General features: G+C 42.4%; 1 protein-coding gene across 1 annotated transcript in view; it reads left to right on the top strand.

Annotated features, from left to right (window-relative positions):
- Positions 1-27,586, top strand: part of LOC124161314 (protein dissatisfaction) — a 79,769-nt gene extending 52,183 nt beyond the window's left edge. Inside the window, exons 4-9 of the mRNA XM_046537625.1 lie at positions 11,511-12,163; positions 13,766-13,990; positions 19,405-19,488; positions 21,262-21,417; positions 25,071-25,152; positions 27,050-27,586. Coding sequence (XP_046393581.1) covers positions 11,511-12,163; positions 13,766-13,990; positions 19,405-19,488; positions 21,262-21,417; positions 25,071-25,152; positions 27,050-27,309 — 1,460 coding nt within the window. The 3' untranslated portion in view covers positions 27,310-27,586. The remainder of the gene's footprint in view (positions 1-11,510; positions 12,164-13,765; positions 13,991-19,404; positions 19,489-21,261; positions 21,418-25,070; positions 25,153-27,049) is intronic.
- The last annotated feature ends 204 nt before the right edge of the window (positions 27,587-27,790 follow it).

The following is a 27,790-nucleotide window of genomic DNA, read 5'->3' as shown; positions in this document are numbered from 1 at the left end:
CTCTTCAATTCACAGTAAGGCCTCCTCCCTTTCATTCTATCTAAAAATCCTATTCTCTTCCTTCCGCTCCAACGTTTCCCTAGCATTCGACAATCTAGTTCTGTGTTCAACATCCCCTCCCCGCTAAGTAGTCGCTCCACCTATACCTTCTGTCTCCTTCGTTACTCATCTAGAATCTGCCTCTCTTCACCCACCATCTCCAGCACTTCGTCGTTCCTCCTCCTCTCCGTCTCCTTCACATTTTCCATCCTGCACAACGTGAACATCATACCCACATTGCAAGAAAAATAAATAGGTTTTGCACACTCTTCCACCCAATTGCTGGGGAAAACTGATGGAGGGGTCTGCGACATGAAATTGAAAACCTCAATTACGTAGGTAGGAATGCTCACCTATACAAGATGAAATTTCGGTCAAAAAAGGACCAACGTAAAAACGTTTTCATATCTTAATAGGACGATTGTTGATTGTAATAGACTCCTTGGGGAGATTTTTCAGCCCTTTCCTTGCAACTTAAAGATTTTTAAGAATAGGCGATAGAAATTTATTTTGGAAAACTAATTTCAATGTTAATTTTAAATTTTCGATTTACGGATTTAGTTTTATTTGATTACTGATTTGATTCGTTAAATGTTATCACTTGACAAACAGCCAACTTCTAGCAATTTGTTAATGATAGTGATAATACATTGTACATTGAAAGTATCACGCTCACTGAATAGGAAGAAAAGGAAAGGCAACGAGCGTAAGGAGTCTTATAAGGCTCTTTACGCTCGCTATCATTGGCCTCAGAAAGCGAAGCTGAGCATAAAATTTACGATTAATGTTTTTCTTTTAACATTTGAAAGTATTTTGCGGGCAGTCAAAACTGTTCGAAAGCTGAGGACGGTTCTGTAAAAATGAGAACTTGTTTGGTCATAATGAGGGCGTATTAAATATGAATTCTGTGCATATCCAGCCTCTCTCGTTCAAATTATTTTGTATTTACGTAGTATCTCAAAGATGGTATTTGGTCGACGGTTTTCTGCTCCTAGAACGACAATGTTCAATCATTTGTTTTATTTTCCACTCCGATAACACGTTGATGCGTTGTTGAGTGGTTGGAATGATCTTCCGCCAAGCATCAAGGTACGCATCGCTCCTTGAGCTTCGAAGCGTTAGCGATCCATGATGGATAATTACACTGTGTACCCACTGCAGAGACATTCACTGAACTCGCCCGATACGACCACGGGCGAAGTTGGCGCCTATTATTATCATTGTCGTCTTTTGCCTTCGATCAAAAATGTCTTTATTTGCATTGACACCCAACCTTTGCCTCGGTCCCGACTTCAGCTAGATGCTGTGGCATCATATAGATGCTATTTATGCTTGAAATATTCATGCATGACCGTGTTTTCGAGAGCATTTCTTTTTACAGTTAAGGAAGCTACTAGCCACTGAGTAGGGCGTTTTCGTGCCGGCGAAACGTTATAAGTTTCACCGCGTAATATTAACAGAAAATTATATAAAAGCAACTGAATTATTTAGGTATCATTTTCAACGAGTTTTTGACGTTATCTTCTGTGAATTTACCGAATAAAGATTCAAATTTTGAAAGGCTCGTGTCTGAAGCCAGTTGTTAGCCGTAAGCCAATTTTTTCCGATGGACATATCTTCGACTAAATACTGTCCCTTAATATTGGTAATTGAGCAGCCGTGTCGTGAGCGTTCTTCATGTATCTACTCTGAATTATGAAACAGGTGAAAGGACTACTATCTGAATCATATGATAATTTTTTTACGATCTAGTTCGGGTATAGTTTGAGTTCTGCTTTTCTATGGCTGAGAAAATTATATGTTGCTCTAAGGAACTTTTTCTCCATAAAACGGCCATTTGTCTTTCTTCAAACGTTTATGTCTCACCACAAATTTTTCTTTAAAGGATCACCGTGGAGAGTGCGTTTAGTCTTATTATTTCCCAACTGACATCCAATTTATTAACTGTACACATAATAGAACAATACTGACTTACTAAAGTGGACACACAGGATAACGTTTTGGCATTATTCCACAGCATCTCGTCTCGTGCAGTTGACATCAGTGGCGCAGCGAGGGGGGAGTTTTGGGGGATAAACCCCCCCCAGAGCTCAGAGAAATTTTTAATAGTAATCCATTTTACTTAATTGGATCAGTATTACTTATAGCATAGTGTTAGGATTAATCAAATATCCCTCAGAAAGCCGTAAAACTCCCCATTTTGAACCATTATTCTTAAAATTTTTCTGGAGGAGGGCCCCCGCAACTCCTGCCTACCCTGACGGGTATGCAATACCCCCACACCTATAAGTATTACTTGCGCCGAAAACCCCCCCTAGCCTTAATGCCTAGCTGCGCCCCTGGTTGACATAACTACAAATGGTTCTTTATTCGATTTGCCTTTACGTGCCCTGATATATTCTAGTTATCCTCTGCCAATATTATCATCGCTATCGAGCATAGATTGTCCCCTTTCCTCTCTCCCACCATTTACCATTATTTGTGGAAGACCCGCCTCCATCGCCGCGCCGAAATCACTCCACCTTCCCCGGTCGCCCTCCTCTTTTCCCTCCCACATACACCCTCTACCCCGCTCATGCCATCCGCCCGCTCATCCCCGCAAATCGATAGCAGCAGCCGTATTAACTTTACCCGCTCCTTGTTCTGTTTATGCATGCCGCGCGTCGAGTGTGGCTCGGATGAAGTTGATAAGTTGTTTCGAGTGTTCGCTTCCGCGCGCGAGGGAGAGGAAAATGGCGGAAGAGTCAGCCACGTGGTGGAGTCTACGCGAGGTCGATGCGTTTTTCACCAGACGTCTCACAGTGTATTATGTGGGGAGAGAAAAATAAAAGCCTTCACTGGAACGCGTCGTGTGGCGGTGTAATACATTTCAGTTGTTGACTGCGGCGAGAAAGCCTTGTTGTTGAGGGCGTTGTGAACGTGACTCAAAATATTTTCCTTTTTCCACCATCCTTCATTTTCCCGCTTCTGATGCTGGACGTGTTGAGTGTGACGAATTCGAACTTCAATTTTCTGCTGATTATTTATTTTTCCCACGCTTCCCGACATTCTAGCTGTCTTTTACTTGTTTTTCATTGGTTCATTTTGATTGAAGTTTACGTTCTCCTTTGTTTTAGCTTCGTATCATTCACCATGTAGAGAGGAGGTGATTTTCGTGATGGAATGGAAGATTTTCGGGAAAGCAGGGTGGAAGAGGGAACGAATAGAAGTCATGACAAGAATGAAGATTAATTGGTAGAGGCACTGAATTTTCTCGAATGGCTAAATCCTCAGGGAAACGATTTGTGTTTACATGGTTGTCATGTAGGCTACTTGGAAATGTCATGCCTACACAGTACGGTTATGCGTGTTATTGCGTATGCTGCGCATAATAATAGCTGGAATCTGATTCACTGATTGGGTGATTGACCATAATTCGCAGCCCAAACTACCGGGCCGATCGAGGTGAAATTTTTTGGGGTAAAACTAAAAAAATATTCATCGGGAGAAAAAATCTGAAAATGCCAAAAAGTGCGATACTTTTCGAGATATATTGATCTACTTTAACATGGGCTCTTATGGAAAAAAAATAAATTCGCGATATGACCCACTTAAAATCGCCGCACGCGGACGAGATCCAAATGGGAAACATTAGTTTTTTGGCCGATTTTTTTGGCATGGGTTAGAAGCTCCCAAGTCGATCCGATTTCGAGATATCGATTTACACGCGTTCTTATGTGATTTCGATTTGAGAGCTGGCGAACAAAACTTAAGCTATGTAGCTCGCGAAGTTGTTGGCACAAGCCTACCTATTCGGTAGACTTTGGGTTTTCTTTTTTAATTAGGTATCCTAATAGTTAATGAATTATTTAAATCCGAAATTTTCCCAAATTATTTTTTTGAGTCCCCGGCAATCGCCGCCATTCCTTCCCGGCAAACGTTCGAGGTCGGGCTCCGTAAGAAATACTGGCATCGCCTTATACGAGGGAGTATGGCAGTAGACGGGAGAAATATGATAAGTATGGGACGATACCCAATCAACCATCGCGGTCCATTCTTCGAAATGCATTGCTCTTTTGTTCTCAAATTATTATCTTATGCCTCATGCCACATGGATATGTATATGAATTTAATGTAATGGCGGCCATTGCCTGTTTCGCTGACCTATACTGCCATTGAAAAACGCAAATTAGCACAACTTGCTTAGTGTTTCGGATAGACCAATGAAATTTGGAGGAATGGTACATCTTGGTATTATTCACTGATCAATGTTAAATGGACTGATGCTGGTGGAATAATTTTCGATATATATCGAATCTAAGTTTTATTGTATTTTATCGAATGGTAATAAGTACTTGGAATATTCATCGCTGGGGATAGATGTGCCGGCATAGCATGTAGAATTACCAACTTATGAAATTTAAACCAACGGAATTGCGTATTCCAGCGTACCGGGGTCAGTATAATCGAAAGTTCGATTCGATTATTACACCAAATAAGTATATTGGTATAACTTGATAAGTATTTTTGTTGGAGTAATGAAATTTGGTGAATATGTACATCTTAGTATTCCTCATAATACACAATGGGAAAATGTTTTGTATATAGTCTCACATTCGATATATATCGAATCTGCGTTTTCTTAAAATATATCGAAATACTATACCACATAGGATTTAACATCCACGGACATAGTTGATATGTAAATATGTAGTGGATAACCATAGAATGAAATTTGAATAAAGAGCATTGCGCATTTTGCTGTACAGGTGTCGATATAATCGAAATTTCGATTCGATTGTTATACCAAATAAGTAAATTGGCATAACTTGATAAGTATTTTCGTTACACCAGGCAAATTTGGTAAATGAGTACATCTTGGTATTCCTCATGATGTACATTGAGAATACGTACTGTATGTAGTCTCATATTCGATGTATATCGAATCTGCGTTTTCTTAAAATATATCGAATCGCGATACCACATAGGATTTAACATCCACGGACAAAGTTGATATGTAAATATGTAGTGGATAACCATAGAATGAAATTTGAATAAAGAGCATTGCGAATTTTACTGTGCAGGTGTCGGTATAATCGAAATTTCAATTCGATTATTATACCAAATAAGTAAATTGGCATAACTTGATAAGTATTTTCGTTACACCAACGAAATTTGGTAAATGCGTACATCTTGGTATTCCTCAAGATGTACATTGAGAATACGTACTGTATGTAGTCTCACATTCGATTAATATCGAATCTGCGTTCTCTAAAAATATATCGAATTGCTATAACACATAGGATTTAATACCTACGGGCAAAGTTGAGGCTGGATTTTGTTGTGGATGACAATAGAATTAATTTTGAATGTATTCAAATGCGAATTTTATCTTACAAGCGTCCGCATAATCGAAATTTCGATTCGATTATTATAACAAATACGAATATTGACATAACTTGATAAGTATTTGAGGTATATTAATTAAATTTGGTAAATGGGTACATTTTCGTATTCCCCATAACGCACAGGGGAAATATGCTTCTTATGTAGTCTCACATTCGATAAATATCGAATCTGCGTTTCCGTAAAATATATCGAATTTCTATACCACATAGAATTTAGCAACCACCGGCATGGTGGAGACGGTAATAGGTAGTGTACGACCATAGAATGAAATTTTATTCAATAGCTATAAGCATTTTACTGTACATATGTCAATATAATCGACAGTTCGATTCGATTATTATAACATGCATGAATGTTGACATAACTTATTAAATTGCGTGCGAACTTAAAAGTATTTGAGGTAAATGAATGAAATTTGGTAAATGGGTACATATTGGTATTCCTCATAATGCACACGGTAAATATGTTATCTATGTAGTCTCACATTCGATATATATCGAATCTGCGTATCCTTAAAATATATCGAATTGCTATACCACATAGAATTTACCATCCAAGGGCATAGTTGAGAAGGTAATAGATAGTGGATGAATAGAATGAACAGAAATGGATAAAATTATAAAATTGAATAGAATTGCGTGTTTTTCAATACAGATGTCACTTTATTCATACGTTCGATTCCATTATTGTAGCCAATATTCAAATATACATATTTTCATAACTATATCAGTTAGACCAATAAAATTTGGTGTGTGAGTATATATTAGTATTCCACTTACTGTTCAATAGAAATCAATGCAGAGGATGGGCCAACTTTCGATAAATAACGAATCTGCGCTATCATAAAATATATCGAATTGCTTTGACATTACGTGGTGGAATTCTAGAACTTTTCAACAACTTATGGACACGAGACTCGAAACCACGCGACACAAATATGTTTTCTCTACCCTCTCCAACCCGCTTGAAGAATTCAAGCACCCATCCACTCGTTACTATTAAGGTTGAAAAATAAACTGTATTTACAATTGCTATCCGAGAAAATTCGGCGCCTCTATTAAAAGGCCAACATGTAGTGGACATATGGAGAGGAAGTAATGATATGCGAAGGTAATTGTTAAAAGTCTATCGTCATATTCCATTAAGCTTATCTTGTATTAGTTAGAGTTTTGATGGCTGAAAGGTTGAGAGTAAATCCTCCGGCAATGTTTTGCAATTAATTTCAATAAGAGCACTTTAAATAATTCCACACTAATGTTTATTCACAAATCAATTCGGTTTGTATCGGTAATCTTTAATGTTTTAAATTTCTTTTCGTAATAAGATAATTAATCTTACTCATTTTGATGTAAACTCTCACTGTAAGGAGTCTTTCCGTTGTAATTTCAAGATTTGCGAATGGAAAGCTTTTCTGTGCGAGGCAGAAAGTTTTGGGAAGCCGTGCTCGGAAAATGTTCTGACCTGACGAGCACGCCAAGAAGGGAAGCAATTCCTCCCCCACTCCCTCCCAACCCCCCTCCTCATCCTCCTCGCGACCCCTCTCACGGCCAAATCAATACTCAACTCTTCAGAAAGAGAGGCTGAGCTTTTCTGTTAGCTGAAGGCAAATGGGGAAGGAGGGCGAGGGAGAAATTCCCAACCCACCCACCCGCTCTTGTACTAAAAAGGATTCTGGAATAGCCTCCAGCCCATTGCTTATGTTTCCCACCGCTGCGATAGTGGCCTCTCTCCATCTCCACCACGTCTTATAAACCTCCTCGCCGGCCCGCCAAAGTGTCTAATGCATGTGTAAGGGGGGGGGGGGGGAGGATGAGGGAGAGTTGGGGGTAGGGGACCTAGGTGGAGCTGGAATTGAAAGAGGAGGGGGTGTCTTTTATTTCGCCCCCTTCCACTGACCGTGTTCGCTCGATGACCGCATTCTTCAATGCGGAATCCGTTCTTATCTTGTATGCATGCTATTTCTACTCGGCGTGTGCCAAGTATCCTTGATTAAAAGTATTCCAGTACCTAGATACGTGCTCGATTGAATTACACTGTGGTTTCGAGTTCCTTGACGAATTCATTAACACTCGGTCTCGTAATAAAATACTACCGTCATGAGACGGATAGGTACTGGAATTGGATACTGAACCCTCGGTCAAGATATCATTTCTGTGGCTGAAATATTTCGTTGAGAAGGCAATGGAAACCGACTTTAGTCATTTGACGAAAATAACGAAATACACGCGAAATGGTTGAAAGCCTCGAGAACCAATCAAAAGACGCCGAGGTAGAGTTTTGACATTGATTTTTCTCGCTAGCAATCTAGCTCAATAAAAGGCCCAGCAATTTAAATCCTTGTACTTCGTAAGGTAATTTGGTGCCTCATGATGCCCGCGGCATCATAGAGACTTCGGTTGGATCGAAACCCGTGACGCATCACCGAGTAAATTACGCCGTTAAATAACCGAGAATCAAACACTGTGTTGTGCATTCTTTTGCAACGCCTAATTTTTGTACCAGACTTTATTTGGCCGTGTTTTTTTTGTTTAGAAGCAGTACTACAAAATTGTCGAGCAAATAACTATGGTTTTATAGTATAGCGCTTATCACATTCCATTCTTCCCCTGCCTACACTTTATCTTCGGACACAATGTTTCCTGTCGATATCCTCTCGTTTATAAATGACTTTATGACGCCAGCATTGCTTACGATAAGATATACTATGGCTTACGCATTAGTGACATCTATTATGTGAATAGTGGCATAACTATGGGGGGATAAGGGTATGTATCCCCCCCAATGCCTTAGATAAATAAATACAAAATTAAAAATCTTATCTGGATTTGATGTAAAATAACTGCGTCTGCTTAAAGTTGAATTTTAAGTTCCAAAATGATGTAAAATGCATATCCAGGCATGTTATTTTTCAAAACTTTTCCTGATCTCCGCGTTTCCTGGGGGGGGGGTAGTCCCCACTAACTCCTCTCATCCGACCAAAGCCCCCCATCTACCCCCAAAGCATATTCATAGTTACGTAACTGATCGCGAGAATAAGTAACTATTGAGCTTCTTCCTTAGCGAATGTTTATTTCGTACTTGTTACTCAGTTCACCGATGTAAGTTGGTCCATTCCACGGTCAACAGTCATCCCAACATTCCAACTCCAATTTTGTGTTTCTTCCCATCTCCCATGCATTAATTCGACTCGTCTCCCTCACAGTGCGGTCATCTTTTAGTCGTTGTGGAACGTAAGGGCTCAGTACACCCGCTGCAAAGCCTTTCTAGAGTGCTCCGTAATGCACTTAGGGTCTTTCGAACTGCGTTGGCCGATTGTACGGACTTATTTTTTCTTCTCCGAGGTATTGAGTCTGCTAATGCGTCTTCGCCCTACCGCCCGCCACCGCCTTGTTGCTTCTTCTCTAAACTCGAGGGGCTCAGAAGGTGGGCAGTAAGAAGATCTTCCAGGGTCCTGTGGTAGAGGGAGACTGAGGAGGTGGGTGCAGTGTGGTCTGAGTCTGCCTTAGGGGAGGGCGACATTCGCCTTGCCCTCTATCACTCCCTTTCCTTCCCACCCCTTACAATATGCGCTCACCTACGGAGAAAATTTCGATATTTTGTTATTTTGTCGAAATATCTCAGAAAAAATTGGCTTGGACGCATAAAAATTTTTTTGTTACAACTAAAACTTTATTTATAAAAGTAAAGGCAATAGCTTTTACATCAAGGCATTTATTAAGTTTAAAATAAGTTCAGTCGCCACTTATTCATACATATTTTTTCCTTAAAATCGCCTTGAAATACTTGTATTTTTTCAATATTAAAAATATATTCCTATTGAACGTTTGATTCTTTAATAAATGATATTTAGGATGAGAACCTAGTCAGAGGAAAATTATTCTTCAAATATCTTATTGTTATATTATAGCGCCAGGGAGATTGAAAATATGAATTAGGTACGTGTATTCTGGATGTTCCTAAAGTATACTTCGAGTATTTTTAGTTGGTTGCAGAGTGATCGGCATTATAGGGTGGTTTCCTTCACCAAAGAAAACAAAAGGCATTGATTGCGATTCGTTACCCACCATTATTGTATTCATAATATACAAATTATTTGGTTTTAGAAAATCCAGTTTAGACGAATGGCAATGGTCAATTTGACCGCATTTGAAAAAAGGCCAGATTGGCGCCCATGCGATGCCACTCCACGTGACGTTACACGGACCTAGTTTCTATATAAATAGACATCGTCTGAGATTACCAATGCATGCATGAGGCACAGAGATCAGGGAAACATCTCTTAATAATCACCTATTAAAATTGGCTAGGGTTGGAAAGTCTCTTTCGTTTGATAGGTTATTAATAATCCTTTTTTAAGTCAGGCGCTACCTGCTAGCATAGTAGGTACTCTGCTACCTGCTAGCAGCCTGCATCGTAGCGGCGTTCATAGCCTCGCACCAAGGTGGCCTCATACAGCGGCAGCCGGAACCAGAATGTTTTCACACGGGTTTTTCCCAGCATTCCTACTTAGCCGCCGCGTTTTCTTGCGCTTGAAATTTTTCACTTTTCGTTTAAACGCGAAAAATAGATACCGCCATTCAAAAATCTAAAATCGTGAAATATGTACTCCAGGAGTAGTAATTTTTCGATTTAGGCAATAAAAAAATAATAGGAAACCACCCTATTTTCACATTTTCTCGTCATATTTGTGAATGTACTGCTTCCATGCTTTAATGACACGCGTCTGTGTGGGTGAGTGGTCGAGCGTCTAAAGGTATGGCGTCGACCGCTCACCTGCGCCACTTCTCACGAGAATTCCGGCGGGGGGCAGGGGGGCATCTCCTGATGGACTGAGGGGGGAAGAAGAGGGAAGGGCGTTCCTCACACCACCCTAGCCCACCCACAGAGGTCACAAATGCGTCCCAAATTCGAGATAAGAGGTCAAAATGTACGCTATTCCTCCTGCTCAACTCTCCTCCCAACTCTCCCATCCCAAGTAGCAGTGGCAACGGACGAGGCATCACCATGCTCGATCTCTTCAGCCCCGCGCAAAGATCTGCTTCCTCTTTTTTGCTCCTTGGTCCGTTCGTTCCTTCAATTTCCTTCCGAGTGGCGAGGTAGAAAAAAAGAAATCCGTGGAGATTGAGGCTGAGTGGCTGTGAGAAGTGTTTTTTTTTTCTTTCCATCCGTCTCCTCATCTTCTTGTGAGGAGGGAAACGGAATCTCGGCTGCCCACCTTCCGGATTGGTCGACTCCCGTCCCCCTCTCTTCTCTCACATCCATATGCGCGTTGAAGCCATGTTTGAAATGTGCTCCCTCAGGGCAAATGTGCCACAGTGATAGTGGTAATGTGGTATATAGTGCTTTACATGAATGCATAAGAGTCACGCTCCTGAAACAGCGATTCTTTATAACTCCTCATCGAGCAATAGATGTCATAATATGTGCATGCCTACTTGATGAGATTGCTCAATATGTAAAAGTAGAATTTTTTTGCTCGCAATTTTTTTGCTCGGACACCAACGCGTTTCAAAACTACCAAGTCATCGTCTGGTCTTCCAAGATCCATTGAGAGCGATAGAAAACTAAACTACTAATTTCCATTATGGAATAGAAATATTACCCTTGTTTTCGAAGAAGATCATTATCAGGCACGTATGCCTATCGTTCATTTCACCTGATGATATATATCGTATTCGGAACCTACGTTGGAGTGTGATTATCCGGTAAAAATGTGTGAAAAACATATCTATTGTTATTATTCCATAATAACTTGTAAATTACTCGTCTTCACGCCTGATGCAAAGCAATATTAAGTTCTTATTCATTGTTTCCTTTTTTTTGAATCCAAGAATCAAAATAAATTCTTCGTTTAAGAGACACTTGTAAATTCAGCCACTACCTACTTCATGATCTAAAAACCACAAATGGCAAGAGCTGTTTAATTCCTTTTTCATGTTCACCTCCTGCCAAACACACTAGAGGCGGCTCTGAGGGTAATGTGTGGATGTAGAATTCTGGAAGTTTGTCACTTCATCATAGTTTGTGTCTTCAGTCCTTAAACCGGTTCGATTTCCTCTTTCCCTTCCCACACCCCTGTGCAGCAGTGCAGCATGAGCGGGGCCCTCGCAAGCCGAAGCCCAAAGATGGCAGCCACGGAGGGGCCAACTCTGCACCCGGACACAACGGACCGGACCACCAGACCATCCTGGGGGCGGCCGGAGGAGGAGGCGGCGGCACGCCCGGGGGCGGGGGGAAGCTCATGCCGCCCCCACCGCCGCTGCTCTTCCCGGGGCCCCCGCACGCGCTAGGCCTGCACCACGGACAGGGCCCGCACCACCACCACGGACCCCCGCGACCGCACCACCATCACCACCACCACCACCACGCCCACCACCCTCCGCACCCGCCCATGCCCCTTGCACCCGTGCCGCTCCCGCCACCACACGGCCACCCGGCACCACCTCAGGCCCTCTTGGCCGGGGGCAGTCCGGGAATCGCGATGGCCACGTCGTCTTCGGCGAGGCAGCAGCCGGCCCCTGGAGAGATGCCGCCCCCGGGGGGCGCGGCGGCGGCGGCCGAGGAGGCGGAGGCGGCGGCCGGAGCGTCGTCTTCGTCTGCGGCGGGGGTGTTCGGGGGCGTGGCGGCGGCAGCGGCGGCCGCTGCAGCCGCCGCCGGAGCCATGGGCCCGCTCTTCGTCGGCCAGCACCCGCACCCCGAACTGCTGCAGATACTCATGTCCGCCGAGAAGTGCCACGTAAGTCTCACTTGTGCCCGTTTTTATTTTAAATGCCCTTTCAAGCATCTGGAGGCTGCGATGGCAGCCCAATTTTTGTGCGAGTGCGCTGAAAAAAAGATTTTCTTTAATCGAGGCTTACTTGATTCACTTACAAAAGAGTGTCCAGAATGCTTTCTTTTTTTAGCGTTGAAATGGTGGTCTCTTAATTATTTTTTACATTATTAATTATTCATTTAAATTGCTTTTTCGTAAATTAAGAAAATTTTATTGACATCAAGTTGCTTGTTTTATTTTTAAAAGAAGATTACCCACAAGGGAAATGAGTATAATTTATTCATTAGAAACTAGAGTTAAGAAAACTTACATTTAGTAAGTTTTTGGTAGCGAACCCTAGATGGTATTGTTATTCATTCAGTCCTATAGGAAGATCCTCTAAATTTTTGAGTCACCTCTTTGCTGTCAGAGGAATGTTTACGATTTAATTAGGGAATATTTAATTTATCTGTGAGGAGTAACCTTTCGCTTTGTTAATTTAATCTTTCTCTGGAATCCAGAAGCATCTCGCAATTGACCACAACGCATTAAAAAGTAGTTGGTCCAATTTTTTAAAGTCTTTCATCTGCTTTCTTATTGAATCGGTAATGGCTTCTACTTTTTCTTGGACGGGGTAAAACGCAATCGCCAATTAAGATTAATTAAAGAAATATTGGATAGACTCTCTCCATCCGTACCCACGATATTTGATATGCTCGCTAGTAGCTATCATCTACATTTACATAATACCCTGCGAGCCAACTCTGTGCTGTTTGGCAGGGTGTTATTAATTACCAGCATGAAGCATGTAAGAGGACCACCACATGCACATCACACGGGTATAAAAATGTTACTCATAGTAACAAATTATACTTCCACATTCATTCTAAGATAAAGCCTCGCATCGACGCAAGTCATACTATTTAGGTACAAAGTTTGAAGCAAGTTATGCATTTGAACTTCGACAATTCTAGCCTTGAGGGACTACTAGGCATCAAATTCAAACACATTCTATTTGAAATTTCTTCTTCATGGTTAAAAAAGCTTGCTTTAGTTATATCAAGGGGATTGGAGACATTTATTTTCACAAATAAGGCGGTATATATATTTTTTAAACTTAAAAAGTATATTCTTAGTAAGAGATATACAATAAGAGATTATAACGGCAGCGATGGAACTCATAAATGATTTGGAGACTGTAGTGTGGCCTAGTAGCCTATGTGGAGCTTGATGCATGTTTCTTAATTTTGTTATTGTTTCTAACAGCGTGTGGTGGTGTGATTTTTTAGTGTGCGTGACGATTTTTGGACTGTAAGGTGTGCATGTGAGAGTCCAATTGCATGCTGCATGCTGGTGATTAATCGCCCCCTGCCAGGCACCCTGGAGGTGGCTCGCAGGGTATTATGTAGATGTATTCCAAAATAGCATACCTACTTGCGGATACTCTACATAGTTTTTCGGATGAAGGGTACATGCTGCAAAAAATTGCGAATTAAAGGCGATTCCGCATGATTCGAGTTCCGCTGTTCAGTAGTTGTAGTGTGTATGTGGCACGCTGGAGTGCACACCGCCTCTCTCGCACTCCAGGAGGGCCACTGGAGAATGATACTGAGCAACCGTCCTCTCCAGGATTACGCGTGGAGCGGCAAGGGCGACGCGTCTGGGGACCGCATGCTCCTGCCACCGCCGCCGCCGCCCTCCCACCTCACGCCACACCGGCAGCAGATGTCCCCGCCCATGCAGCCATCCTCGGCCGCCATGCCGCCGCCGCCACTGCACCTCGCCCTCTCGCCCACGTGGGAAATACTACAGGTGAGTACTGAAGAGGCTTACACTCTTTCAAGCTGCTCTTTAATGTAGGTAGTTGTTTTATCATAGATATTGTTAAGAGTATCACCCACGCTCGGCGGGTGTAAATCTTGTATTTTTTGTTGATCCAAAGTTAACTTAAAATTATGGTATCATTTTAATAAATTGAAATGTACTGGATATTTCTGCTAGTAAGCAAGGGCGCACCCAGGATCATAACTAGGGGGGGACAAGCCATGGCTTATGGGGGAGTACCAAGTTGTGACATTAGTTTATGAGATTATTTCCTCGAAAAAATAGTTTTATTTTTAGTTACATATCTTATACTAATGCTTATCATTTTCCGTGTTTTAAAGAAAATTTGTTTAGTGCTTTCGTTTCAATTAAGTACTGGTTTTCCTTAAAGGTTTCTAGGGGGGCAGCCCCCCCCCCCCCCTGCCCCTCGCTGGGTACGCCCATGCTAGTAAGTTTACTAATATTGGTGGAAAATTGCCTGTAACTTCTACTTTCTTAGTATGCTAGAATTCCATAAGTTTTCGACTGAAACTACCCTCTACATTCATGCTGTTATCTTGATAATACACATATAGGTTTAAGGAACTGACCCTAGATAACGTTCAAATTATCCAAATATGTAATTAGTATAGCAGAGAAAATGATAAATTAACATAATTTTTATTTTCTAGCCAAAGTGGGCGAGGGTTTACCATGCATACGCTGAAATTTTCAATACGATTCCCAATTTTTTAACCAAGTAATAATAGGTGCGTCTTTTAAAAAACCGATTGATTGAGTCCTCTACAAGTAATTACAGTTATCTTTTGTAGATATAAAATAAATATCTCTCGTGTCGTCGTATTTTATTTCCTATCCCTCAGTTCTCATATGTTTACCGGTCAATGTCTGGCTTCTATGTGAAAATTATGTAGCGCATGGAATATTTGGCTTAGTTTTTATCGCAAATATTATTTAGGATTAAAAAATGATAATACATACTACACGATTTCAGCAGGTAATTAATACCGACGTCAAATCTCTTCATTCCCCTTTAGAATGATTTTTTTCGAAAGGTAACGGTCATATTTGTGCCTCGTTTGCAACTTCTCCACAACAAGTTTTGCTGTAGCTCTACCTGTATGTTTTGAAATTTGCAATATGAGGTGATCATCGCACCCTTTCCATTGCAAATGTCAGCAAATCATTATGGAGGTGCAAAAATAATAAATCCAAAAAAATTGGTTGAGAGAGCAGCCTTCGAATTGATCTAGGATATCTTGATAAATACGTGATTTATTTTGACTTATTATTGCCAAGTTCCCGATGAGATAAAGGTTGCTCAAGGTTTCTGGTGTCGAGGAAAAATGATACCATAGGCTGTAGTAGATGTGGATGTAATGGGAAGTTAGGAAGGGATATCAAGGGGACTACCATTAAAGTAGGGAAGCAAAAACTGATAGAGGTGGATGAATTCGGTTATTTGGGAAGCAAGATAACTAGTGACGGGAGAAGTAAGAAAGAAATTATCAGCAGAATAGCTCAGGCGAAGAGAGCATTCCACCAAAAGAGAGACCTGCTTACAGCGGGAAACTTAAATATGGAAGTAAAGAAACAATTTATAAGAACCTACATTTGGAGTATGCTCCTACACGGAAGTGAGGCATAGACAATGACCGCAGCGGAGAATGGAAGGATAGAGGCCCTCGAAATGTGGTGCTACAGAAGAATGATGAAGATCAAATGGATCGACCGAGTTAGTAACGAGGAAGTCCTAGGGAGAGTAGGAGAGAAGAGAAGCCTCATGAAAACCTTCACAAGAAGACGGAACAACCTTATATGCCACATCTTGAGACATGATGGCCTGATGAAGACAATCGTCGAAGGACAAGTGGAAGGCAAGAACAGAAACGGAAGACCTCGAACAAAATATATGGAACAAATAAAGAGAGATGTGAAAGAGAAGAAATATGCAGGTGTGAAAAGATTAAGAGAACTGAGTGGAGAGCTTCGTCAAACCAATCCTAGGATTGTTGACCAGTGATGATGATAAGCTAGGGGAACTTGCTTGATCGATGAATACTCAATGTAAATTGCGAGGTAGTGACTATTTCGACAGAACATGAAAAATAAAGTGTGGACGTCTGATTTGCAGACTCCGAGTAAATTTCGTGGACACAGACGTCAGATTTGAGTGGGTAGGTCACCAAATCATTATCCGCTCTCCCAATATCTCAAAAGAAATGCAGTTATCAATTTAAGTTGCGCAAGTGCCCAGGCGCGCAGCTAGGAATTAAGGCTAGGGAGGCTTTAGGAACAACTAATACTAGGGGGTATGGAATACGGGAAGTGCGGATACCCTCCCCCAGAACATTATTATGATAAATGGTTCAAAATTGTGAATTTTACGGCTTTCTGAGTGATATTTTATTAATCCTTACTCTGCTCTATACGTAATATTTATCCCATTAAATATAATTGATTAAATTTTAAAATTTCTCTGAGTTCTGGGAGGAGTTTTATCCCCAAAAAACCCACCCCAACCGCGCCATTGCAAGTGCCGACTCCGGTACCAGACGTAACTATCTTTGTCGTCCCCGACTCGGCATAAGTCGACATGAAAAGGTTATTTTAGCGTTTTTTTCTTAGATTTCATTGCAGTTTAAAGAGGAAAATTCACTAAATATAACTACAATATATAGTACCATAGTGCATTAATACATTTTATGTGCTGTGAAATTCTCACTTTTCATAGAATGTTTTCTTAGGAAATTTATATTTTTCTTACTCTAATATGGTATGTAAGAGCCAGAATAGCGTCAAAATCCATTTCCGCGAATGCAATTCCCTAACATTTTCCGGATTCCTCGATAAGGGGACAGTGGCGCCGACTCCACGGGGTTTGAGTGGGCCTGAGCCCCCTCAAAAATTCGTTATGGGTGTGATGAAAAAATTTGTGAGGCTTGTCGATTTTCCTCGGAGTGTCCAGATATCGAGATTCGAGTTTTGCAAAATAGGTTCTAAAATACTTTTTAAAAAACTTAAAACTTACTACTTATAATATTTCCCGGGGCAAGATCCCCGGTTTGGGCCCCCCTAATATTTTTTGTAAGTCGGCAACCGTGTAAGGGGCCCCCCAATCATCCCAGACAGCACGTCGCCGCTGCCTACTGAGCCTTAAATGTGATGCAAGTCGAATAAGTTGCGAATGCGCCTACAAAATAATGAATGATCAGTTTAAGGGAATAGCAGACTATTACACCCAACGTGTGGCGTTCATGTATGCGAGTGCAGCTGAGGGGGGATGGTGCAAGGAGCGGGAGCGCAGAAGTCTCCGCGCCGTTGGCGGTCCCTGCACCCGGGAGCGGTGGACGACAGCGGCGAATTGACTTCTCGGGGAGCGATTAAGCCACGCCCCTTGGCTTCCTCGGCCGCCTCCCATTGGCCGAGAGAGGAGAGGGTTTTTCCGCCGTCGGCCCTACCGCCCATTCGTCCCAGGGCGGGTACCACCCCTCCGCCAAGAGATCGCCAGTGGTGGGGGCCGCAGTGAGAAAGTCAACTTCCGCGCCGGTCCTTCGAATTTCCCCACCTCCTCGAGTCCGCCGTCGAATCACCATCAGCCAACCATACACCCTCTGCCATACTCCTCCCACTTGCTCCTTGTCGGATGTTGCTATTAGGAGGTAGAGATGTTCAATCCATAAACGCGATAGTGGCCATAGTTCGCCATCTAGGATTTTTTTAAAGATAAAAATAATGTATTAAAACGTTCATCTTTTTTCATCCGGCAGGAATACAAAACGACAATACCATCCATTCAGAGCCGCGATTACCAGAGAGTAAATTTGATTACTTCCATGGCTTGAATTGTTCACTGTCGTCATTTAGTTCTTGGAATAGAAACGGTTTAGGTCTTCGAACTAGTGCATTCTCAGAAAGCTCGAATCCTTGCTTTGATAGCTGTATGCCTGATACTGGAAGCCCACAAACGTATATTCCCCTTTGATTATGTTTCTTCGCTCGCAAACTTAATCCGTTTGTACGATAAAAATGTCTACCTTCCGTCTCGCTATTTCATCCCCATTTCTCTGTCACACCTTAACGATGTCATTCTGCGCGGGGAAGATTCAATCATATTTCACTTAGGTATGGTGATAGTTTTAGGTCCAATTATATCGATTGGGATTCCCGTTGAACATCTAATTATATCTTAGTCGGATTTAGTGCGAGGCACCTGACCCCCAAACGCTTAAAAATAGACGAGATTTTTAATACAAATCTTCATAAAATTTATATTTTAACGTAAACTATATTAATATTTTCACATTAATAACTTTTATATTAAATATAAGGGTATATTTCGTATAGTAATTGTTGCATGTAGTTTTTAATCCCATGTATGTGAAGACCGTTTGCCTGTCGGAACCCGGTCCCCCACAGAAAAAATCCTTGATGCACCCTTGCGTGAAGTAGTTCAAATTTCTCCATTATTTCGGATTTCACCGTGAATAGGGCTTTGTTTTTGACTGGCGACGTTTCCTTCAGTGATCTTAGTTGCGTCTTCAGATTAAGGCTTTTACATTCGCCATCATCTAAATACTACCTCCGAGGCTCCAATCCAAGGCAATGTCGCTCTCATTTGTGCTCCTTGTGAAAACGAGCAGTATTTCGGCGCCCCTATTCATAACATATTTAATAACCTCTCCTTCCCAGGGAGCACACGAGGTATTGTTTCGTCCGTGTTTTCCTTCGCGTGCATCCTGTACGGACAGATGAGAGCGAACAGAATTTTGGCGCCTAACATTATAGCATACAGATATAAAATATTCTTCTCTTATTCCTTGGGGGTGGGATGTGAAACTAAAGAGCCTTTCACTGTCCCGACGGGGTCTGGCTTTCACTCCCGGAAAGAATTTATCTTCGCAAATTTTTAAGCACGTATATATTATGATAGATTCAATTTTTTAAATGCCAAAAGACTATTACGTGGAGATATTGGTCGAGTTTCCAAAAGCTGCTGCGACTTCTGCCACCTATCTAGTAACGTGACTGTTTGTATGGTCGACTGAAAAATCTTTTACTATTTTTACGCCTATTTCATCGATTCAATTGTATGAGTATCGCCATCAAGTCATCTTTCAGAGTATATCTACCTTGTACGGGAACTTTTATACCATTCGATGCGCCATAATCTCCTCCTTTGCCTGGCACTCCAAATGTTCACGTACCTACTTCACTTGCACATAAAAATTTAACTCGTCCAAAACCGAAAAAATTCCTCCCGACAAAGTCGAAGCTATCCGTAAAACGTTTCAACTGTCAGCGAGTTTATAAATTCTATTACGACTTACCCTCTTTCCATAGATGTCAAACGAGAGGATAATATATGACATTTCCGCTAATCACTTCTGTTCCTTCTGCAGGAAACCACAGCGAGGCTTCTGTTCATGGCGGTTCGATGGGTTAGGTGCCTTGCTCCATTCCAGACGCTCTCTAAGAGGGATCAGGTGAGTGCTTGCTTTAATGTCTTTTTTTCCAGTGAACAATGGAAGTAAATATTTCTCGAGTTTCACATCGGATAAGATCCTCCATATCTCCTTCCAACGTTGAATTGTGCAACTCGCCCATCGTCCTCAGAGATTCAGAAATCCAAGCATTCAATCATTCGATTCCTGAATCCCTGAGGACGTCGGGCGAGTTGCACGTCGAGACGTTGTAATGAGATATGGAGGGCCTTACCCGATGTGAAACCCGAGTAATATTCACTTGCAGATGAGTGCTTCCTCAGAGAAATACCTATTGCCGCTATGGCTTTACATGTCACAACCCGCCAGAGTATATGGGGAGGGAGGGTATGAAACTATTAGCCTGGTTACGCGATACATCTACATCTGCATAACACCCTGCGAGCCACCTCTAGGGTGCTTGGCAGGGGGTGACCAATCACCAACATGCAGCATGCAAGAGGACCGCCACATGCGCACCGCACGGTCATAGAAATGTTATGCACACTAGAAAAATATACATGCTTATTCATAAAAAAATGCTAATGGTTAGTAATTCCTAGTGAAAATACATGCAAGGTTAGAACTATGAAAAAACATCCAATGAGTGATCCTAGCGAGCGACGCCATTAATCCTATCAATTGAGACAACGTTGCTATCCTTAATATTACGAGGGAGGAATGACATTTTAAATCTCTCTGTTTTGCAGCCTATTTCTTTTATTTTATTCACATGATCACGTCTACTATAGCACGATGGTAAACGAAGGATATGATTCACGTCGTCTGAGAAAATATCTTCTTCGAAATTCCTAAGTAAGTTATGCATATACGACTATCCACGTTCCTGTAAAGATTCCCATCTTAACTCGTGTAACATACTGGAAACGCTGCACTTTTTGTCGTAACAACTCATCAAAAATCTGGCCGCCCTGCGCTGTACTCGATTGATTTCAGCTATTAGTTCTACCTCGTAAGGGTCCCACATGCTAGCAGTATATTCCAAGTGAGGCCTCACTAGAGTCAGGTTGCTTATTTCTTTCACCTTTTTTTGGGTCTGACATCTTCGAGTTAGTGTGTGAATTCATGAACGATTTTGATGGATCGGAACGAATAATGTAAGAATTTATGAGCCAAATAAGATCAGGTTATTTTTTATGCCGTTCGTACAAATTGAGTAGTTCATCGTCGCATTTTTGCGTCCATTCTCGGGTTCATGCATAATACGTGTTGATTTAGCGTGTTACCAGGCCTTTGAGTATTAGATTGAGAAAGGCAACTGATGCTATGCTCTGGGACCAAAATTTTTAGTCCTTGTGGTACCGCTCTTCCTTGCGAATATACTTAGTTCATTTTGTGGTCTTATGGTGCTCGTGATTTTTTAAAATTGGGGAATCAATCCCACTCCATTAGAGGTCGTCCTTGCTTTTTCTTTCCCACATTGTAGAAGCTGACACTTGACGATCTAGGGTATTTGAAACTCATTGTATTAAATTGCAGCTCAATAATTTGCATCACTAGTCATAGCCTTACTTAATTTGACGCTGGATCATGATTAAGTTTGCTTCTACCCATCCGTGTTGACTCTTTCAGTCACATTTTCTCGCGATGTTCTGCGAAGAATCTGTGGATTTGTATCTCTCTACTATCTGATTCATGCTTGCCTTCATGTACCCCAGCACTGTTTTTTCTGTCTACCCCCTATACTTACTATTTTGACGTTTTTTTCCATTTCAATTATCCCAGCTACCTAACCGATCGCCAATGTATTCACAGTTGCTGCTGCTCCAGGAGTCATGGAAGGAGCTGTTCCTTTTACACCTGGCTCAGTGGTCCATCCCCTGGGATCTTTCCGAACTGCTGGGCGGCGTCGAGGCAAGGGGTCGCTTACCCCCTGACCACCCAATCGAGCAGGAGGTCAACACCATCCAGGTAAGCTTCCCATTAGACTGAAACAAATCAATTCATCATCAGGAAACTCATTGTATTAAATTTCTCTGGATCGTTTTCTGACTACAATAATGTAATCGGTTCCAATTTCTCCATATTTCCGGTGCAACCGCGTCGGTTTGTTGGTGATGACAACAGTTTCGCTGGCACTGCTGCCAGCGTCTTCAGGTCGAAGATGATGCCGGTCCACGATTTTCGTCCTCCTTATATAGGGGGTCAGTCCCGCCAGTTGAGGCTGCCGCTCTCCTATTGGTCCGCCTAATGAGCCTCCTCCAATGGGCATCCAGATGGTAGCCGTCGTCTCTGTTAAAATTGTCCGTCCGGGCTATCTCAATGGATTCGCGGATGAGTCTGGGAAAATATCTGTTATCTCTGAAACTGTTGTCATCACCAACAAACCGACGCGGTTGCACCGGAAATATGGAGAAATTGGAACCTGAACACCGCGGAAATCTACGTAGTCACATTGTAAGCCTCTACGGGGAGGATGTGGACAGGCTGATCAGAAGATTTGAGAAATTGAGGGGGAAGAAAGGAAGGCTTTTGTCTTCCTTAGCCTTTCTTCTTCGCTGCCGGGACACGGACACGATTCCTGTATGTGTGGAAATAAGTCATCATCTGAAAACGAGTTCTGCCAAAAGGATCTTGCTTCGAGCCAGCAAGGCCCTGCTTAGGGAACGCGTGCATCATACTCGCCTCTCACTCCACCGCTGTTCCGAAGAACTATACAAGATTCACTTACAGTTGAGCAGCTCATTGAATGCAACCGATTGGGACAAGATTGAGAAGATAACTTATTTCACATCTCAAAACGTGGAAATAACTGCCCGAAAGACGCAGATAAAGAAGTTCGACAAGTTGCACAACAGACAACACCCTTCAGATCAACATCTACGGGATAGATCTGTGGTTAACCTGACCGAGAGAGTACTAGACGACGCTACCACCTCAGTGCTATCTAAAGGACATAACTTCGCCATAGCTCCCAGGAATTTACCTATGGAGAGGATCATCACGGAGGTTGAATCTGCCATTAGGAAGCTCCCAAAAGATGACGCCGCTGAAATAAGAGAGGATGTCTCTCACATTCTCCGCACTGCTAGACCACCTAAGCAAAACTTATCCGCTGCAGAGAGGGAAGCTCTGTCAAAACTCAAGAGCGATGAGAGTCTCATCATACTGAGAGCGGATAAAGGCAACGCAACCGTTCTCATGACCAGAAAGGACTACAACGAAAAAATCTCCCAACTTCTGGACGATCCTGCATATCAGCAGCTGAAATCGAACCCTACCACCAGGATAGAGCGACTAGTGAAGGAACTCATCAAGAGGTCATCCATCCCTCAGGAGACGCAGCGGAACCTCATACCACGTGCCGCAAAACCACCAAGATTATATGGTTTACCGAAGATCCACAAGGAAGGAGTTCCACTGCGACCTATAGTGAGTCAAATCGGTGCCCCCACTTACCTCTTATCAAAGTATCTCTCTCAATCATTGCAACAGTTTGTGGGAAAGACTGAGTCCCTTGTGAAGAATTCTGTCCATTTCATTGAAATCCTAAATAGCACCACCATTACTAAGAACGACCTCTTAGTCAGTTTTGACGTCGTTTCGCTGTTCACCCGTGTCCCTGTTAAAGACTCAGTAGATATTATCAAAGAACTCACAAAAGTTGGATTGCCTAAAGATTTCCCGTCATTAGTGCAATATTGTCTTGAGAATTCGTATTTTCTGTGGAACAATAATTACTACGAGCAGATAAAAGGCGCAGCAATGGGTTCGCCTTTGTCACCAGTGATAGCGAACCTGTATATGGAGCAATTTGAGAGAAAGGCACTGGCCTCTGCGAAGCACAAACCATCCCTTTGGATTCGATATGTGGATGATACCTTTATCATCTGGCCCCACGGCAAGGAAAATCTACAGGAATTCCTACTGCACCTGAATTCCCAACACAAGGATATACAATTCACCATGGAGTTAGAGAAAGACGGCCAGCTACCTTTTTTGGACGTATTGGTAAAGAAAAGGAGTGACGGTCAGCTCGGGCACTCTGTATATCGGAAAGCCACGCATACGGACCGGTATCTAGACTATGCCTCGCACCACCATCCTGTGCAAAAGGCATCCTTGATAAATACACTTTTTCACCGGGCCCACCGCGTTTCGGATGCTGAGTCGCTGGCAGAAGAAGAGAAACATCTAATTGCAGCATTGAAAAAGAATGGCTACCCGGATTCGGCCCTGAAAAGGACCATTAAAAGAAAACCACTTTCAAGTGAAAAAACGGAAGACGAAAGAGCTTGGGCCGTCATTCCCTACGTCGCAGGGACCACCGAAAGGATTGCCAGGGCCCTGAAAAAGCACGGCATCACCACCAGGTTTAACTGTACGACAAAAATTGGTGACTTGCTGCCCACAGCCAAAGACAGACTACAGCACGACCTTCATGAAGGTGTTTACAAGGTCCCTTGCTCATGTGGAAAAGCATACATCGGTGAGACTTGCCGTTCACTCAAGATACGGATGCAAGAGCACCGAAGGGCAACGAAAAACAGGCAATTCCAGCTGTCTGCCATATCGGAGCACGCCTGGACCCCGGGACATGACATTAAGTTTGACGACGCCAAGATAATAGTGAAAGAAGGCAGATATTTTCCCAGACTCATCCGCGAATCCATTGAGATAGCCCGGACGGACAATTTTAACAGAGACGACGGCTACCATCTGGATGCCCATTGGAGGAGGCTCATTAGGCGGACCAATAGGAGAGCGGCAGCCTCAACTGGCGGGACTGACCCCCTATATAAGGAGGACGAAAATCGTGGACCGGCATCATCTTCGACCTGAAGACGCTGGCAGCAGTGCCAGCGAAACTGTTGTCATCACCAACAAACCGACGCGGTTGCACCGGAAATATGGAGAAATTGGAACCTGAACACCGCGGAAATCTACGTAGTCACAATGTAATCGGTTTTCGTCTGATATCACATCTGTAAAATAATTGCTTAACGCCTAGTATTGAGTGTATATCAAGCAATGCATAGGTAGATGATTGGAAATTCACTACACGTTGCAGGATGTGTAATCAATGGAACTGCCTTTTATTGCCATATTATGGAAAAAATTCCTCTGAATTATCAATTCGGTATTCATTGAAGCAATTGATGCCACCAGGTAAAGCCGTTTTTCCAAAATCGCGAATTGGCTGCCAAATAATAATTGACACGAATGTTGCTAGATATTAACATCTCATCAGTCTAAAACCGTTTTAGTATTATATATTACGCTCATCAAACTGTTATATCACTTACATATTCATGAATACGTCATCACTTCAATCACAATAGCGTGCTCAGGAAGTGATTATTTCCGTAAATCCCATATTCCTTGTGAGAATTATTTCCTATAGTCCAGCTGTTAATCATATGCCTAGCCAACTGTCAATACCTAAATACAGGATATGTATATTTATTATTTCTATTTTTCCTTATCGTTGCATTTGATTAGCGTGGAAATTCCTGATATTAGCTTAACTGTTTACGCACATGGTATGCGTGAAAGATAATCTTACACAATTTTCTTTGATTTGGATATTTTTAACTCAAAACGTTTTCTTTCTTTTGTTCCAGGAAATAATGGGCAGGTTCAGACAACTCTCACCAGATGGCAGCGAATGTGGTTGCATGAAAGCCGTCGTTTTGTTCTCTCCAGGTTAGTATTGGACATATTTTATTTTTAATACGAGCAGTTTCTATTAAAAGGTAGTGTTAAAATTTAAGCAGCGGCGTTTTTGCTTCCCTACATCTTTTTAATCGCCCGACCTATTTTCTCTAAGGATTTTTTAACGACTTCACGTAAAGTGTCAAATCATCTCAATTAATATATCCGTAATACTTTTCTCTCTTCTATCTTCACGCCCTCGCGATAGACGCTTGCAGCAGTAAAAATTTGCTCATCGATTAGAATAGGTATTGGAGTGCTGGCCGTGCAGTAAAGAGAAACTGAAGGTCCTTTTCCGTCAGCCATATTCAAGAACAGTGCTCTACTCCTCTTTCTGTCATCACATCCACCTTTCATTTTATCTAAAGATTTCAGTTACAAGGCTAAATAAGAACATTTAAACATTATATAGCTACCATATCACTTAATGTTCCCAGTATGGAGCTGTCGTTAGTAGTAGTTTTGGCTTTCTTCTCATAGGTTGGGGAGGATTTTGGCTCAGCTGATCCAACGGTTTAGCGTTTTTGAGATTTTGTATGACTTCAATGCAAACCCTTGAGGTTCCCAACGCCCCTACCGACCGTACCTATTTTCTCTCTTCTTTCCTTTTACCCGCGGTAAATTGTACGCGGTTTTTCCTATCCATAAACGTATCCATCTTCCAAGAAAAAAAGGTCCTTCAAATTCCTCACAAGTTCATCACCCAATCCCGATTCTCCACCCATCCCAATCAAATACCTCTCCCATATCCAACCCCTCCTATCCATGTCTTTCGTTACACCCTCCTACTATGACGTCTTGGGATTTCTTTTTCCTTTGCCTTCCGAATAGCTTCTGAAAACAGCTTTCGGAATTCTTTTCTCCTCTATCCTTTGAGCATGTCCAAATTATCGCTTCTCCACCACCCTCTGTTTACGCATTGATCGTTACGTATTGAACAAGTTACATCCTTCGAATGTAACTTGTTAGCATCTTTTTCTGGTGACGAATCTTAAGTCAAAGGGTGTGAACATCCATGGTCCATGAGGTGGGCCGAAAATTGACTTTTTTCGCGATCAAATTTGCCCTATACGGGAAAGATGCAAACTTGTCTCTGATCCGAAGATTTTTCAAAATCAGATAATATGAAACACTGCCGCCCGATCCCTAAATTTTAATATTTTGCAAAAATTCAGGCTGATTTTGGAGACGAAAACCTGTTCAGTGGAAATTACTGCAACTAACAATAAGCTCATTTTCTTTACAACTAATTTTAACTTAAAGAATAATATATATAGTACGTAGTTAAAAGTTTATCTATGGGATTCTATGGTTTTTCGATGGGCGTGAATGGGTGGGCAGCGGTTAATAATATCCTATTTTGAAAAAAATTTAGATCTGAGACCCTAATACAAGCCTGCATGCAAATGACCTTAGTTGTCGAGGCACCCTAAACACAAATACAAATACAAGCCTGCAGCTTTCCCGCATGGGGTAAATTTGGTACCGAAAAAAGTCAACGTTCGGCTCACATTAATGGTCAAGTCATTGGAGCGAATGACATTTTCCCCGCGAAACCTGAGGTAGCGTTTTTCAGTGGCGTAACTAGGAATATTCTTTGGGGCTGTGGGAGGTTCTGGGGGTGAGGCCCCCCCTCCGAGCAACAGGGGGTCCGGGAAAATTATTGAAAAATTACATGCGTGGAAACGCATTTTACATCATATTCGCACTTGAAATTTCACTTTGAGTAAATTCATTAATTATATGTCAAAACTAGACAATAGTTTAAAATATTTTTTTATTTCTCTGAGGCTTTGAGGAGGATCTATCCCCCTTATCCCCCCCCCCCCCCCCCCCCATAGTTACGCCACTGCTGTTTTTGATAAACCGTCGTCTCTCTCTCCCGCAGAAACTCCCGGCTTGGCAGACGTGCAGCCCGTGGAGATGTTGCAGGACCAGGCGCAGTGCATCCTGGGAGACTACGTGCGCAGCAGGTTCCCGCGCCAGCCCACGCGTTTCGGCCGTCTGCTGTTGCTTGTGCCCATCCTGCGGTCCGTTCGCCGCGACACCGTCGAGAAGCTCTTCTTCAAGGACACCATCGGAGACATCCCCATCCAGAGGCTGCTCGGTGACATGTACTCCATGGAGAAGGCATACGTTGTGGCGTGAACCACTCCCTCCACTCGGCGATAACCTCCGAACTTGCCCTCATTTCCTCAACGCTCGCCAATCAAAAGTGCTAAACTCTTGCGCGGTCGGTGTCTCCAAGGCCCAGGCGACTCAGACGCTCATCGTGAAAGGACATACTGCCGCCGTATCCCCCTCCGTAAGCAAGTGACTTTTATCGTGCTTGTGGTGGGCATTAGTATTATGTTTTTGTGTTTCATACACCCCCCGCTTAATTCATTTTCTCTGAACGATGAAGCATTATTGGGGGAGTTGAAAGATTAACTTACTTACTGGCTGCTAGGCTGGAGGTACATATAGGTAAAACTTCCTCATCGCGCTTCTTCCCCCCACGAGAATGTTATTTTTTGTGTCCTTAAACCCTACATCATTTATTTATTAAATCCACTCGAATTGAAATTAACAGGAAGGTGAAGAATCAAGGGTTTACCGAATCATTGGTGCCAAAGCCCTTGGATTTGTG

Source organism: Ischnura elegans, chromosome 6 (genome assembly GCF_921293095.1).
Source record: "Ischnura elegans chromosome 6, ioIscEleg1.1, whole genome shotgun sequence".
NCBI classification, from domain to species: Eukaryota; Metazoa; Arthropoda; class Insecta; order Odonata; family Coenagrionidae; genus Ischnura; species Ischnura elegans.
The sequence above is the reverse complement of the archived record's forward strand: the minus strand, read 5'-3'. Positions and strand labels throughout refer to the sequence as shown.